The following is a 16,152-nucleotide window of genomic DNA, read 5'->3' as shown; positions in this document are numbered from 1 at the left end:
TATTTATAATAAATTATGTTGTATATATGAATAGTTCATGTGCTTTTGTGCTGAACAAAATGATATATGATAAGTGTGGGTGCACTTAATATTAAAGAGGTGAATTACAGTTGAACAGATATATAGTGCAAATTCCAGTTTTTGTTTACGTTTTGTTTTGATCACAACTTATACAACTGGCTCATTACTTAAACTAATTTAATGTATTTAATTAAATTAAACAATACTTTACAGGCGACGCATTTTGAACTACTTTGAGAAGCACTGAAGGGGTTACATGTTTTCCTGAGTTGCTATGAAGAGCCAGTCATATTGCTCTCGGTAGATAGAGGGAGTAAGCAGGCCTGAAGGCTGTCTGTGTTTTATACATATACAAACACACACACCCACCCACCCACACAGAGGAAAAGAGAGGCTGGAACAGGAAGAGGTGGTAGATTAGCTTCCCTCTATGTGTGTCTCCGGGTGTGCAGTGTGCAAGTGATCAGCAGGGTCATATCATGGCAGCCAAGGTAAGGGGGTTTGGGGTTGTGGGCATCCGGGTATTTTAGGAGTGTCGGGCCGCGAGTCCTGTATGTGGGGGAGATGGAGACCCATGAAAGGGCCCAGGAGGAGGAGGAGACCCTGCGTGCGATCAAGGGGAGTGAAGAGATATTCAGGGAAAGTCTGAGACAGACACTTTACATAAACAGAAATAAATCTGTAATTTGTTTAATACGGCGCGGAAAGCATAGCTGTAAAGGCAGGGTGACTGCGGTTGGCTGAGGGTGACTGGGGCAAGGCAATCAGAGGGCAGTCTGTAGTTATGGTTTCCCTGGCAGGATGTTGTAGAAGTGACCGATTAGTAATTACAAGGCATGTGTTAGGAGTTCCATTTCAGAGTTCTGTGAGGAATGTGAGTATATTCGTGGAAGGGTGCATGACCGCACTGCAGAATGATCCCTGTGTGCTGAGCAGTAGCTATTGGTCACTTCAATGAATGGATATTGTGAAGTGATAGCCTACAACTCCTAATATTCTTTGAATGCATTAGATTGTCAGAAAATAATGGTAGTTGTAGTTAAGCAATGTGGAAGGGCGGAGTTTGAGGTGCCTGATTTAAGGACTGCATTATGCAATTTGCCAAGTTCGCATCTGACTAGAACTTCCCTTCCGTTCCCCAAACTAAGAGGGTTCTTACCGTCTGTCCCACATAAAGACGGCAAAGACGTGTATTTTATGTGTATAGATGCTTTTTATTCATTAGCTGATCTCACGACCCCAATATCACTGTAAAAAGTTCTGCCCATGATTCAGACTTTGTATATGTTGTCATAAGCATGTGATCATTACAGAGCGACTTTGATACTGTATATTCTCACTGTCAGTAGGGTGCAATATAGCTTTTTCTCTAAAGTAAGCAGCACTTTACCTGCTGACTGATAACGGGATATACCTAACCTCTCTTCATTAATAGATTAAAGAAATTTGTGAAGTACATTTATTGCCAAACTGCATCCACAGAGCTGATGGGCTGGTCCTTTGTCAACTAGGCCTAGTTGTTTGTGAGCAAATGGGCTGGAATAAATGTAGGGTACAAAGATCACTGGAGGTTTCACTTGTTATATGAAACGATTCTCATTTAAGACTGCCTGGTGGAATGTTTTTTAACCTTCAGTGAAGACCCCAGAAATGGGTTCCCATTGCTAAAAACATGTACATTATATTCAGAAACTGACCATAACTAGGGGTGTACTGTCGCAGCACTGCCTTAAAGTGCAATCGTTTTTTTCTGACAATAGTAAAGGTTTATTAAAGTGTTTATTAATTTAATATGAATTAAATTTCATAAATGGGCAATTGAGCTTCAGACAAAAACTTTTAAAACCATTGATCAAGTGTCACACTACAGGAAGAAGACTCACGTATATTTGTCAACATTCTCTTCCCTGTTATCACCGTATTAGTTCGATGTAAACTGTATTTTTAATATGTAATTTTAAGAGGGAACTCTATATCACTCTTTGCCAAGTAAACCTTTTACAGTTTACATTTGACTGTCATGTGAAAAACTAGTCTGTTTTACAGTGTTAGACGTCCAAAAGCAGTTGGTTTTATTATAATGTAATATTGCTAATGTCAGTGCCAAATCTTATTTGTTAATAGATTTTTTTTTTTTTTAAGTGCATATTTAACTGCAATTTGATATATTCGATATTAAGTGCTCAGTCTCTGTTATATAGAAAATGGCCTTTTAATATGCTGGAAAAAACATAATTTCTAGTCAGTGCTTTCAATGGAAAGAATGTCTCATACTTTCCTACTGAGCACTAAACTGTAACTTCATTCTCACTGTTTGCTGCTATGCATTTTTATTCTTATTAAATGTATTATTTAGTAAACGAATGATATCTGAGCTTGGCATGCCAGACGTGTGCGCCCTATCTTTCCCTTAAAGCTGAGCCAGCGTGTGAGGTATAGTTTTATTTATAAAACCAGTCAGGTTTTGCATCTGTGTATATTGTTTGGCCTCCCAACTGTATTTTGAATTTTGCCATATAAAAGGTTATAGTTAGTGGCAGACTTTAGTGAGTGCTACAGACTTTATTAGAAGAAACTGCATACAATTGAAGGTATCTCTCTTGACATACTGTTTCTTCTACTAGTCTACAACTACCTGAGCATCACGAAATATCGAAATATATATATTTAATGTTTGTTTGTTTTTTACTTGGCTTTTGCAGGCTGTTTTTAGATGTATCCCCAACGACAAAACATGTTTGTAATTAGGGGTAGGTCTATTAAATAGTATTTTTTATTTTATTTGGGTAGTGGAGTGTCTATTAACCCCTTAAGGACACAGCTTCAGAAGCTTGTCTTACGCTTAATGACACAAGCAATTTTTGCATTTTCTTGCTGTATGCGTTCAACTTCAATTTGCATCTCTCTCGTTTATTGCACCGACGTATATTATTTACTGTTTTTTTAGAGGACAGAAAGGGCTTTAATTTGATGTATATATATGATATATATAAATGCTTATTTATTATTAAGAAAAATGCAAAAAAAAAGGAAACATTTTGTGTTTTTTGTACAGTTTTTGCAATAATAATGTGTGCCTAATTAGTGCAGGTTAAAGAAAGTAATTAAAAATAAATTCATTTAGTTGTTCTCATTTACAGAATATATAATGTGTCTGGGATTTTAAGTTTTTTTTGTTAGTTATAGGTCACAAAGCACAAGGAGTAAAATAAACTTTTAATATGGAGCGATTTTAGAATTTGGTATGTTTGTCTTGTAAGCTTAATAGCCATAAAAAAAAACAAAATTGACACACAAAAGTATATATTTATATATAGTAGACACCACAGGCTATTTACCTAAGGTTGTTTTGACACTTTCTAAGTAGCCATTTCACCGCCAATCTCTGCTAAATATTGGAGTAAAATTTAGTATTTTGGGGGTTTTGGCACACAAACTTATAACAAAGAACTTCTCATGTGTATTTTGTAAAGTTGGTGTGTGCTATTCCTGTACAAGGTTTTATTATGTGTTCAGTTACTTCTGCTGAGTACAACGGTACCCCCATTGTATGTCTTTGGCACTATTTCGGGAAGCTACAGTGCCATATAGGAGACCTGTCCGTTTCAACATTTACAGTAGAATTTTGAGAGGTGGATTTAATGGGCCTATGCTTCAATTTGGGGTATTATAGCAGTTTGACTGTTCAAAAAAACCTCACAAAGGCCTACCATTTGTAAAAGTAGACGCCTCAGGGTATCTCATATGGTGCATATTGTGCTTTAACATGCCACCATTTTTTCACCAATATATGCCAAAGTATGTGGTAAAATATAATTTTGGGCATTTTTTACATATGGATTACATTTTTGCTGGGCATTTTGTACATTTCATATGTGCCACTAAGTTCAAACCCCCCAAATTATGCTCAGCTAAGCCTTCTGAGTAAAACAATATGCCCAATGTATGACCTAGACACTATTTTGTGAAGTTACACTGCTGTAAAAGAGACGTAACAAGTTAAGGTTTTTAAGTGTGAATTTTCATGGAGGGTTTTGATGCGTCCGTGTTCCACTTTGGAGCACTTGAGCAGGCTACATATTACAACTACACTATAAAGGCATACTATTTCTTAAAGAAGACATCCCAGGGCAATTCAAAAGGCATTTTTTGAACCTTAGCGTGGGATCATTTTTCCGCTAGCTTGTACCAAGTGTAGTGGTAATACGCATTTTTTCTGCCTTTTTGACACACAAAGTGAGTTTGCGCATTATATTTTTCAAACCTTATGTGTACTACGACTGTATAATACTTCATATGTTGCTCAACTATGTCGGCTGAGTACAGCAATACCCACGTATGTACCTTTGCCAGGTATATGTGGACATTGAAGGGGCACATTTGAGACACAGCCATTCCAGTTTTTTTCAAACTTTGAATTTTTACGCTGTGTCCATGTCCCATTTTAGAGTATTTTACAAGGCTATATAATCCAATTATTCCATAAAGGCATACCATTTCTTAAAGAAGACATCCCAGGGTAATTCAAAAGGCATATTTTGAACCTTAGCGTGGGATCATTTTTCCGCTAGCTTGTATAAAGTGTAGGTTTTTTACTTTGTAAATCTTTTTTTACTTTGCAAAACTTTTTTTACTTTGTAAAACCCGTTTTTAAACTTTTTTTTTTATTTATTAAATGTTTTTACACTTTTACATTTTTTTCTAAACTTTTCTTTTACTGTTAACCCCTAACTAGCAGTAAGCAGCACTAACAGTAAATTCCCCATTTTCCCATAACTCCCACCCACCCCAGCTAGCAAAATATATAATTATAAAATATTTAAATGAATTAATTAAATAAATTGAACCCCTGAGGGTTAAAAAAAATAAAAGTTAATCCTCAGGGTTTAAAAAAAATTAGATCACAGTATAATACTGCGATCTGTATGTTGATCACTGTAGGCAGTGATCAACTGGCAGGGAAGGGGTTAATTTTTATTTAGACTGGGTAAAGGAGGTGGTATTTTTTTTTTACTTAAATGTTACTAAAACAGTTAAAAAAATTTTTTTTTTTACCTTATTTAAAAAAAATTAACGTTAAACCCTAGTTAGCCTAACACCAAATTCCCCAATTCCCCACTAACTTCCACCCATCCTAGCTAAATATATAATTTCTAAATATTTAAATTAATTTAATACAATAAATTTAACCCCTGAGGGTTAAAAAAAATAATAATTAACCTTCAGGGGTTAAAAAAAAAAAAAAAAAAAGAATCAGATGACATTAAAATGTATACCCTGCCAATTGATCACTGTAGTCAGTGATCAATTGGCAGGGAAGGGGTTAATTTTATTAAAACAGGGGAAAGGGGGGGTGGGATTTAACTTTAATTTTTTTTTTCCACCAGGGGGCAGGATCAGTGAAGATCCGTCTCCCTGCACTTCACACAGAACCCGGAAGTGCAGGGAGGCGGAAGGTAAGTACATTGAGCACATGTGCTCGCTCTGACATGCTGTCAGAGCGGGCACATGAGCTGGGGCAGCCCGATCGGGTGCTCCCGGTCTGCCTCTAATACAGAGGCAGACCGGAGCACCGTTAACCCCGCGATCGCCGCAATTGCGGCGATCTGGTGTTAACTTTAGTAAATGACGGAAATTTTCCGTCAACGGTCCTTAACTGAAGGACAAGGTTGACGGAAAATTTCCGTCACCGGTCGGGAAGGGGTTAAAGGTAGTTTGGATCTTCTTTAATATAATACAGTGTAGTTTTAAAGCAGCTGAAGAAAAATGTGACACTTAAAAAGGCAGTTAAAGGGTTACTCCTTTTTTTATTTTAATATATTTAATTTTAAATATACACACTTCTTTTTTTTGTGTCAATCTTTCTTTTATTGAGATTTTAGGTTTGGGATGTACAGAAAAAAGTAAGGTGGGTTATACAATACGTATGAGTATCACAGCCTGAGATAGTCAACTTCTAGAAATAATGGACACTTTTTTTTTTTTTTAAAAGTAAAACAAGAATATAAACATGCTAGGTAGTTGTAAAATAGTACAGTCGACTGGGAGCGAGCCACGGAACAGTCGATAACGGAGCAACAGTGGGAGAAGATTCATGTCCTCGCACACCAAGGCACAGTATGCTCAAAACTCCAGGAGCTTAATTATAAAATTATGGTCAACTGGTATAGGACCCCTGCAAGACTACACCGCATGAATAGCGAGCTCCCAGACACCTGCTGGCGATGTGGAGCCGAAGGGGGGACAGACATCCACATCTGGTGGTCGTGTCCCAAAATTCAGCAGTACTGGAAACAAATCCACTCCAAAATCACGAACATTGCAGAGCCGGAACTCCCGTTGCAGCCTCTGCCAATGTTACTCCACCACACCACACGCCCTATTGCCACCTATAAACGCTCCCTCACCAAACATCTGCTTAACGCAGCCAAGTCTCTCATCCCACTTAAATGGCGCTCGACGGAGTCGCCGACAGTGGAACAGTGGATGACCAGGGTAGAAGATATATATAGTATGGAATCCCTTACGGCATCGCTACACGGAACAGGAGACAAATGCGCCATCACGTGGCTCCCCTGGTGTACCTTCATGGCCCAGAGGCAGAACATGGCCGCAGGGACGGCGACCGCCTAGACGTCAAGATCTAGGGAGACACCGTATTTTTCTTCCTCTTTTTCCTCCTTTCCCCCCCCCCCCCTTTTTTTTTTTTTTCTTCTTCCTCCTCTGTGGCCCCGCTCACCCACCCCGCTTCCCAGCCCCCCCCCCCCCACGATTGGAGGGATAGGAGCCCGGTGGGGCCGAGACGGAGATATGGAGCGAGAGGGGAGCTCATGACCTGAGCAGACGTGAAAATGTGATCCGTGCGGTGGGGACAGGGTGCACCCGGTGGGGACACCTGGGATGGACGACTGAGACGAGCGACAGTAACTTATCGGTTAATCGCCCTGGACCTAACACGCACATAGCCCTGTAGTGACACGCACCAGGGGACGGCCTTGACACGTCCCAGTCGTCACCCACATACACCTGACAACGCTCCTCACCTGTGGCACGCTCGGGCCGTGGCGAGATCTCTCATCATGGGTGCACTCTTGCCGGAACGGTCGGAGGGGCGGCATCCCCTCCCCCCCCTCCCCCCCAAGAGGGGGGGGGGGAGGGGTTAGATCGCGGGGAGGAGCACTAGTCCTACACACAAGCTGCTCACTAATCGCCTGAACGGAAAAAATCTACCCCTGCACACACGGCCTCGGTCACTACCACACATGAACGCATTACTCCACAGGGATGGCACTTTCTATGGAAGGGAGAGGGGGCATGGAGGAGGAGGGAGCTGAGGGGGGAGTGGATATGGGAGGGGAGTGAGAGGGAGAGGGGAGAGGTGAGAGTGGGAGGACAGGGGAAGGAAAGACACTAACATAGGAGAACATAAAAGAAAAAAGAAAGAACCTAGGATAACGAACAGCTAAATAATCCCTCAACCGAGAGATCGGCCGAACTCAATATTAAGACATATTGCTGCGTTTTAGCTCCACATGTTTATTGCATTATATGATCTATGAGAGACTGGGGTTGATATGCAATGTACTAGACTACACCTGCTATGTATAATCTGTACTGTATCCCAATCTTCTTTCTGTACCCCATGCGATTCTGTACATCAATAAAAAATGATTGACAAAAAAAAAAAAAAAAAAATAGTACAGTCGAAGTAGATGACCTCAAGGGTCAGTTACCAGGAATGTATAGGTTGAAGGGCATATGGGCATAACCCAAGGAAGTAATTATATAGAGAAGAGACTGGAGAGGGTTAAACTGGAACAGTCTTCCCAGATATAGTCTCTATATCCTGTGAGGACGGCTTCTAGTATAGAGCGTAGATTGCTAGTGTAAAGAGCCTAAGTAGAACTATAAAATCATAGATTACATTTTATTTAACCCCCTTAGGGGTAGAGAAAAGTAAAGAAAATAAGTTAATCATAAAGATAAAGTAAAGAAATAGAAACAGTGCTATTTACAATAACGTGAAAAAGAGAAGTAAATCCGCAAAAAATTCGATCTAGTTACAAAGTGTATGATCGCTATATAACTGAGGGCATTGTAGCAGAAGTTCAAGTGAACAAAAAACGCTAATGGCAACACAGTTTTGGTATACATCGTAAGCTAAGCAAGATACAGTGAGGCTAGGTAGGGGAGTAAGTAGCAACAGTCCCTTCAATATGGTTGCGTGTACAAACTTGCAACAATAATTATAACTTTAAGCCAAAAAGGGAACACTGATAGTTATGTAGCTTAGAGAGGTAATGGGGATACAGAAGGGTCAATGGTATACAGAAGTGAATGAGGAGTTGGAGACAGCAGTATTAACTCCACATTCCATAAGTACCCTGCTGTATACACTATCTCTATATGAGGAGGCAGTTTAGGAAGTCCGGCCGGACATTCGTACTAGAAAGTTTGAGTCTCTTAATTTCCATATACTGTCAGCAATCTCCCTATAATTAGTATTAGCGATATTAGGAGTGTAGATAGTGGGATATTCTCTCAGAGGGGTCAGTTTACCGAAAACGGGTATGCTGAGTTTGTATCACTACCCTGGGTGGATAGTAGATATGGAGCAAATTCCCAGTGCTGAGAAGCCTGTCAGTGTTCACATCCCCTATACAATCCTACTATTAACAAACGAGCAACTACTCCTAATAATCAGATTCCCCAAACCCAGAACCCCAAGTTATGAGAGAGAGCAAAAAGGTAAGTACATAGTGTACAAGGTTAAACTCAACGCGCGTTTCGGCGCTAGCCTGCGCCTTTGTCAAGAGCTAACCCGTTTAAAGAGAAGGCGACACTTTTTAAACCCTCAATTGCCGGCCCCTTTTCCAGTGGTGGGCGGGGCTAGGGGAGTGACGGTAGATTCATTTCGGCATAAGGGGAATGTTAACCCTCGCAGTGCCAGAAACCAGATCTACATATGTTATTGGTCCCAAAACAAGGGGATCGAAGTGTGTATACGTATGTAGTTCATTAGAAACCAGATCTACATATGTTATTGGTCCCAAAACAAGGGGATCGAAGTGTGTATACGTATGTAGTTCATATATATAAGTTGTTATATATTTATATATAATAGAAAAAAATATATATGTCACCTAAACTTAAAGGACCACTCTAGGCACCCAGACCACTTCAGCTTAATGAAGTGGTCTGGGTGCCAGGTCCAGCTAGGGTTAACTAATTGTTTTATAAACATAGCAGTTTCAGAGAAACTGCTATGTTTATCAATTAGTTAAGCCTTCCCCCTAATTCTCTAGTGGCTGTCTCACTGACAGCCGCTAGAGGCGCTTGCGTGATTCTCACTGTGAAAATCACAGTGAGAGCACGCAAGCGTCCATAGGAAAGCATTATGAATGCTTTCCTATGTGACCGGCTGAATGCGCGCGCAGCTCTTGCCGCGCGTGCGCATTCAGCCGACGGGGAGGAATTTTCATGTTACTGAAAGATATAGCCGGACACCGGTGTCTTGTCTAGACTAGCGTTCTAGGGTGTATATTACGTTCGCTAGGTCGGAGGGACCGGGAGACTAAGCGGCGTCTGTGTAAATTCGGTCCGCTAGATCTCAACCTATATTGGCTAAGTGGGAAGGCGTGTAAATTTGGAACCCACTAGATTTTTGATAGATATATAGACTAAGAGGGTTCTGTGTAAATTCCGCCCTCTAGTTCGCTATATGTGGTGTTTGGGCAGCGTGGCTAACCAAAACGGATGTAAATTGTTTTAGGTAGTCCATCAAGGTACTGGCCAATAGATTAGTTGGGAATTGTAAATGTGTTAAAGATTGTTGTAGTAGAGTGTATATCTTGCCAGATAGCGTGAGCTCTGCCGTCTAGCGAGAGTGTGAATAGTGTGTAACTGTATTATAGCGCACGGTACCATAACCATGTATAATAACTACTGATATTGTAAATAACTACTAATAACTGTTGTCTATGTTGTATGTTTAACACCATAACCACTACTAATTGAACTGTGACTTTAAATTGTACTCTAACCAATGCTAACCGTACTATAACTACTGTTTGTAAAGACGATGTTACTGGGGTATGTTATAGACGGGTAATTCAGATATAGGGAATTATAGCGTTGGTGACTGTATAGTTTCGCCAAAGGGCACAGTATTGGTTATTTAGTGACTGGTGTAACAGCTGTGTGTGTACGGGAATTCCCTGTATGAGTTTGACCTAGTAACTGTGCCACATGGTGCTGTTGCCAGGGAAACGAGTGTGACTGTTGGAGGTGTGTTTGTTGTGTTTCTTTGAATTAGACGCTCCGTTGCTAAGTATGGATGCGCCAGAATTCTAAAATTAATAATCCCTTAGAATGTATGCTAAATAACTTTAAAAAGAGAGATAATGTGTGTGATTTTGGGGTTAAATTGGCTCCGAATCACCTGACTATCTTATGTAGTAGAGAATGGCCTCTGTGGTAATCTGTCTTGATTTAAATCTAGTGCAGTGTGTACATATTATGTTTGAATTCTATGACCAGTTTCCATATTTTGACTGTTTAAAACAGTTTGTGTTACTAGATGGTTACCAAAAACTGGTTTGTCCATCCCCAATGGAATCTGATCCATCTGACCATCCCTCAACTAAATTCTTTAGCAAGAACTGGTGCAGCTGGTATGTCCACCTGTGCTCTCTGTGCCTACCTACCCCCCCAACTGGTTCTTGTACCCTGAGGCCATTTTTGGTGGAAGGGTATTTTAGTGTTTTTTTATTATTGTTCAGTTTTATTATTAGCAGTCAAAATTGTGAGGAGAATTTTTAATAACAGTAACTCTGATCCACTGAATCAGATAATGCTCAGCAATTACACAACACCATAACCACTGACAACACCATAACCACTGACAACACCATAACCACTGACAACACCATAACCACTGACAACACCATAACCACTGACATAACACTATAATTACTGAGCCTTGTGTGCCTTTAGTAACAGTAAATTAGTTTTGAAATACAACTGGATGAAATGGTCAATGGTATAGGACGCTGGAATACACTTTTACCATTTTTGGTTACTGGTCAGGCTCCTCCTAGCCCAGTCCGAAACATTTTGTTAACCAAGTTACTGACCAGTAAAATTAATTTATCCATTTCCACCTACCTCACCACTCCCCGACCGGAACCTATGACTAAACAACCCTATCTAAGTCCCACCCTAACCTGACAAATGACCGGTGCCCTCCAACTTTGACATTTACAAATGCCACTGCAGCTTACCCCTGGTCCCCCATACATTGATATTAATGGTCAGTTACAGTTGGCAGACCCTGTATTTGTTTATGTCCCGTTCACCATGACTGATCTGTTTAATTGGAAGACCCATAATTCCTTTATGAAAGCTGACGAGTTACCTAGTGCTTTCTATGAGAGATTGCTGAAGTCATATAGATTATATACTCCTTTTAATCCAGAGGCCCCTGAGAACTCTCGAATGAACAACTCAGCATTTGTCAGCCAGACCCAAGGTGATATCAAAAGAAAATTGCTAAAGTTAAAGGGATTTGTAGGAATGTCCATATCACAGTTAATGGAAATTGCAAGTCAGGTGTATATGAACAGGGAGATTGAAACAAAGCAGGAGGAAGAACGTAAAATGAGGATGAAGGCAGATATGCTAGCTGTAGCTATCATAAGTGTAGAGAGACAGGGAAGGGAAGTGAATAGAGGAGTTGAGAATAGGCTGAGTAAGGAAGGAAGTAGGAATCACTGTGCGTATTGTAGAGAGGAAGGATATTGGAAAAGTGACTGCCCACAGAGGGAATATAAAGCAAGTTATAGATAAGACAAGAGAGAAGGTTACGAGATGGTTACAGAGGTGGCTATAGAGAAAGTCTTGGAGGGAATGACAGTAGTAACAGAGGAGGTGTTCAGGGAAGTAGGTACTATTCCCCTACCCAGAGATTAAGGGATAGAGAATATAGAGATTTTGTCGGTCTGGCTGACACTGTCATGGAAGACTATTGATACCGACTGGGCTCCATCCCCCTTTAGCCGAGTGCAGCCTATGGTCGATGTATCAATAGAGGGAAAGAGGAGCTCTTTCATGATTGACACTGGTGCTGAGTACTCTGTGGTAACTAACCTAGTTGCTCCTCCTTCAGGAAGACTATAATTATAATAGGAGCTACTGGGAAAAGCGCTGCTAGACCAATTCTCAGGAGTCATACTTGTATTCTAGGAGGCCATTTTGTTAAGCACCAGTTCCTATATATGCTGGAGTGTCCAGTTCAGCTTCTAGGACGAGATCTATTATCAAAGCTTCAAGCCCAGATAACTTTTAAACCCAACGGATCAACGTCTCTGAAGTTTAATAGATCACCAGGCATAATATCAGTATCGGTGCAAAGGGAAGAAGAATGGCACTTCTACTCTATAATAACAAATACAGACCCTAAGAGTGATGAATCCTTATTTGACATTTCAAGAATATGGACAGAGAATAATCCTCCAGGACTTGCTCGCAATATTCCACCAATACACATTGAATTAAAGCTTGGAGCGTATCCTGTTAGCCTTAGTTAGTACCATATATTATAGAGGGCTAAGGAAAATATACAAACCTATGTGGATAAGTGTGTAAAGTATGACATCCTAAAATTCTGTACCTCCCCTTGGAACACTTCATTATTACCTGTTCAGAAGCCGGGATCAGATGAGTATCATCCTGTACAAGATCTAAACGCAGTTAATAATGCAGTAGTCAATATACACCCAGTGGTACCCATCCCCTATAATCTGCTTGCTTTAATACCAGGTGGGGCAACCTACTATACCTTCCTAGACCTCAAAGATGCTTTCTTTTGTTTCTGGGGTACTGCTGAAAAATTATGTATGGGCATCCACCTTCCATACTTGGTAACTTAAGGGGGGATTTGAGTCAGTTGGGAGAAGGAATTACCCGGCAGCAGGTTGTATAGTTGGGTAAAACTATGGAGGAGGTACAGAAATGGGTACAAGATAGATTACCTGTGGATATTTATCCATCTGTTCATTCTTACCATTCAGGGGATCAAGTGTGGATAAAAGAATGGAACACTGTTCCATTAGGTTCCAAGTGGAGAGGTCCCTATGTTGTTCTTTTATCTACCCCAACAGTTGTAAAGGTTGTAGAAGTGACTCCGTGGATTCATCACTCTAGGGTAAAAAAAAAAAAAAACAGCGGCCGATTCCTGACAAGCTACCAGATCCAGAGAATCCCTGTAAAATCCGGTTAAAGCGCACGACTCAGTCGGAGTGACGAGGAGATATTGGGATTACAATTGTATTTAAAGAGATTAGTACGTGAGTGTTTTGACGGCCATAATAAAGCCTGACCACTCACCCACGTGTCATAGCCAGGGTGTCTCGAAGGGACCTCTGTGAAGAAGAGCAGAACTCCATTCCTTGCAGCCCTTACATCCTGGAAGCTGAGGTGCCATCGCACGGATGAAGTCGTCGAAAGAAGTGTTTTTGCTAATATGTATTTTTGTGTCTTTTTATATTCAGGAAGGTAGAGGTACCGACACTCCTAGCTGTGAGGTTTGCATTAAGACTACTATAACAGGTAATCATATTTCCCAGACCCTAATTTAGCATTCACAATATGAGTGTAAGGGATATGTGTCTAGGTGTAGATACCTAGGTATAGAATATAGTGTATGCCATTTAGGAGTAGGAGAACCTAAGTGCTTCAATCCGGAGTATCAACCCTGTACAATTTGGTTGACCCTCAGGAATGGAGATCCACAGGGGACCCTAATTAACAAGACAGTATTAGAATCCGTACATTCTTCGGGTGTTCTGCTATTTGATGCGTGTAAGGCGATATCAAGTGGTAGAAAGCCATGGAATGTATGTGGGGATCTTAAGTGGGAGAGAACGTATGGGTCTAACGATAAATATATTTGTCCCAGTAGTAAAAACAAGTATGTAAGTCCAAAATGCCCAGATAGGGATTATAATTATTGCCCATATTGGTCTTGTGTGGGGTGGGCAACTTGGGGACAGACAGCAGTTAAGGATATGATTGTTACTGATGTAGATTAATTTAGAAATAAACAAATATGTTTAAATGTCTATCTGTTCCTGTCCAAATCTGAGATGATTAAATTGCGTATACACACTGACACATGGAGTTCAGGTTAAAAGCACTTCGAGAAAATTTAATGGCATCTGGTAAAAAACAGGCTTGCAAGCCCTTATAAGAGCAAAATTACATCATCATTGAATATCAAGATATCAGTAAATAAACATCATTAATTGGATTAAGTGGTTAGTTAAATGCCCTCCCATCTGTATTAGTAATTGGCTCAGGGATTTGAGTGGCTAGTGGGGCATCCTCCTATCATGGGATGTCGTAATTTCTGACAAGGATTCAGTCGCCATTGCTCTTTAGCACGAGGCTCTCTCGATGGGAGGGGGAATCTGGCAGCTAGCCATTTTGAGTATTTGGCACCGTTTTGGGTAGTTAGTGATGTCAGACTCGTGGTCAGATTCAGTGTTCTTTTATGAATAGGACATTTCATTAGGCCAGCTTTCTCATGGCCTTGGCTATACTTTGTTGCATGTTACAGGAGCTCAATAATTCCGGTGTTAGTCATATCTTTCTAGAAAATACAGTCTCTATTCATTATACTAAATACTGTTAGGAAATTCTGTCATGTAATGTAGTTAAAATGGAGAATCTGTCATGAAATTAAGTTAAAATGGAGTTAGTACAATAATTCAATACAGGTTTAATAAAGATTTTTTAATAATTCTACATCATTACTAAGTTGCCTACCAAACCGTATTGTAAGTCTATGGAATGTAACCCAGTCCATATACTCATAAATAATCCTGAACAATTTTTAGATAGGTTCGGTAACTTATTTGGCTTCCAAATATATGGGACGAGTTTAGATCCTGGGACAATATTATTTATAGGGATAGAGACCGATACCGTAGCATCCCAAACTCATCAGGTTTTCCATTCTTTTTATGAAGAGATGAGTGTGGAAAATAAGATCCCCCATAATGCGAAAAACGTATTTATAGATCTAGCCGAAAACATTCGATGGTAGTCTTAATGTAACCAACTGCTATGTGTGTGGAGGTACTAACATGGGAGACCAATGGCCCTGGGAAGCAAAGGAGGTAATGTATTCCGGTTCTGAGACAGTTGAACAGTTAATATCTTCTCAAGCCGATTATCAAATGAGTGTTAGAGGTAAATCTGAGTGGCGATTAAAGACCTCCATTATAGGTTATGTTTGCATAGCAAGGAAAGGAATAATGTTTAATACATCTGTAGGAGAATTGACTTGTCTAGGGCAAAAAGCTTATAATGATAGTACAAAAGATACAACTTGGTGGTCAGCTTCAAATGTCTCAGAACCACCTAATCCGTATGCAATTTATACCAGTTTAAAGGATGTGTGGTTTGACCTATCTGCTACATCTAGTTGGAAAGCCCCAGCAAATTTGTACTGGATCTGTGGTAAGAAAGCCTATTCGGAGTTACCACAGGACTGGGAAGGGGCATGTGTATTAGGTATGCTTAAACCATCCTTCTTCTTGTTGCCAATTGAAACAGGAGAGACCTTGAGAGTTAAAGTTTATGATGTGAATCATAAAAAGAAGCTAGCATCCTTGAATGTAGGTAGCTGGGAAGATAATGAGTGGCACTGGCTACCTTAGCGCGCTTCATTGTGAAATAGGAGGGACGTAATATGTGAGGGAACTGGTTAACAGCCAAACTGTATGCCCATGAAGTGTTATTGTATTCTAATACAGGGATTCAAGCCTCATTCTACCATTAGGCAATTATGGATTCCTCTGTAAAGCACATAGCCTTCTTACCAGGTAAACCAGTTGGGCTGTTGATAAAGTCCTCCATCCACTTCCAGTGCAAATAGAAGGAGGTGTATGTGGAAAGTTCAATCTCAGCAACTGTTGTCTGCACATAGATGATGAAGGGCAGGCAGTGGCTGATCTCACAAGCCACATGGCTAAACTGACGCATGTACCGACTTAAGCCTGGAACGGGTACAATTCTAGTAGTTGGTTTGGAAGTAGGTACGAGCAGCTTGGAGGGATCAAGACATTG

General features: G+C 40.3%; 1 protein-coding gene across 2 annotated transcripts in view; it reads left to right on the top strand.

The window, feature by feature from the left end:
- The first annotated feature begins 382 nt into the window (after positions 1-382).
- The window catches only part of SNX9 (sorting nexin 9), a 456,733-nt gene continuing 440,963 nt past the window's right edge, over positions 383-16,152 (top strand). For both annotated transcript variants that reach the window (XM_063443408.1, XM_063443407.1), the window contains exon 1: positions 383-512. In XM_063443408.1, the coding sequence (XP_063299478.1) occupies positions 501-512 (12 nt within the window). In that variant the 5' untranslated portion in view covers positions 383-500. The remainder of the gene's footprint in view (positions 513-16,152) is intronic.

This window comes from Pelobates fuscus, chromosome 2, assembly GCF_036172605.1.
Source record: "Pelobates fuscus isolate aPelFus1 chromosome 2, aPelFus1.pri, whole genome shotgun sequence".
Taxonomy (NCBI): domain Eukaryota; kingdom Metazoa; phylum Chordata; class Amphibia; order Anura; family Pelobatidae; genus Pelobates; species Pelobates fuscus.
This window is presented reverse-complemented; position numbering and strand designations above follow the sequence as displayed.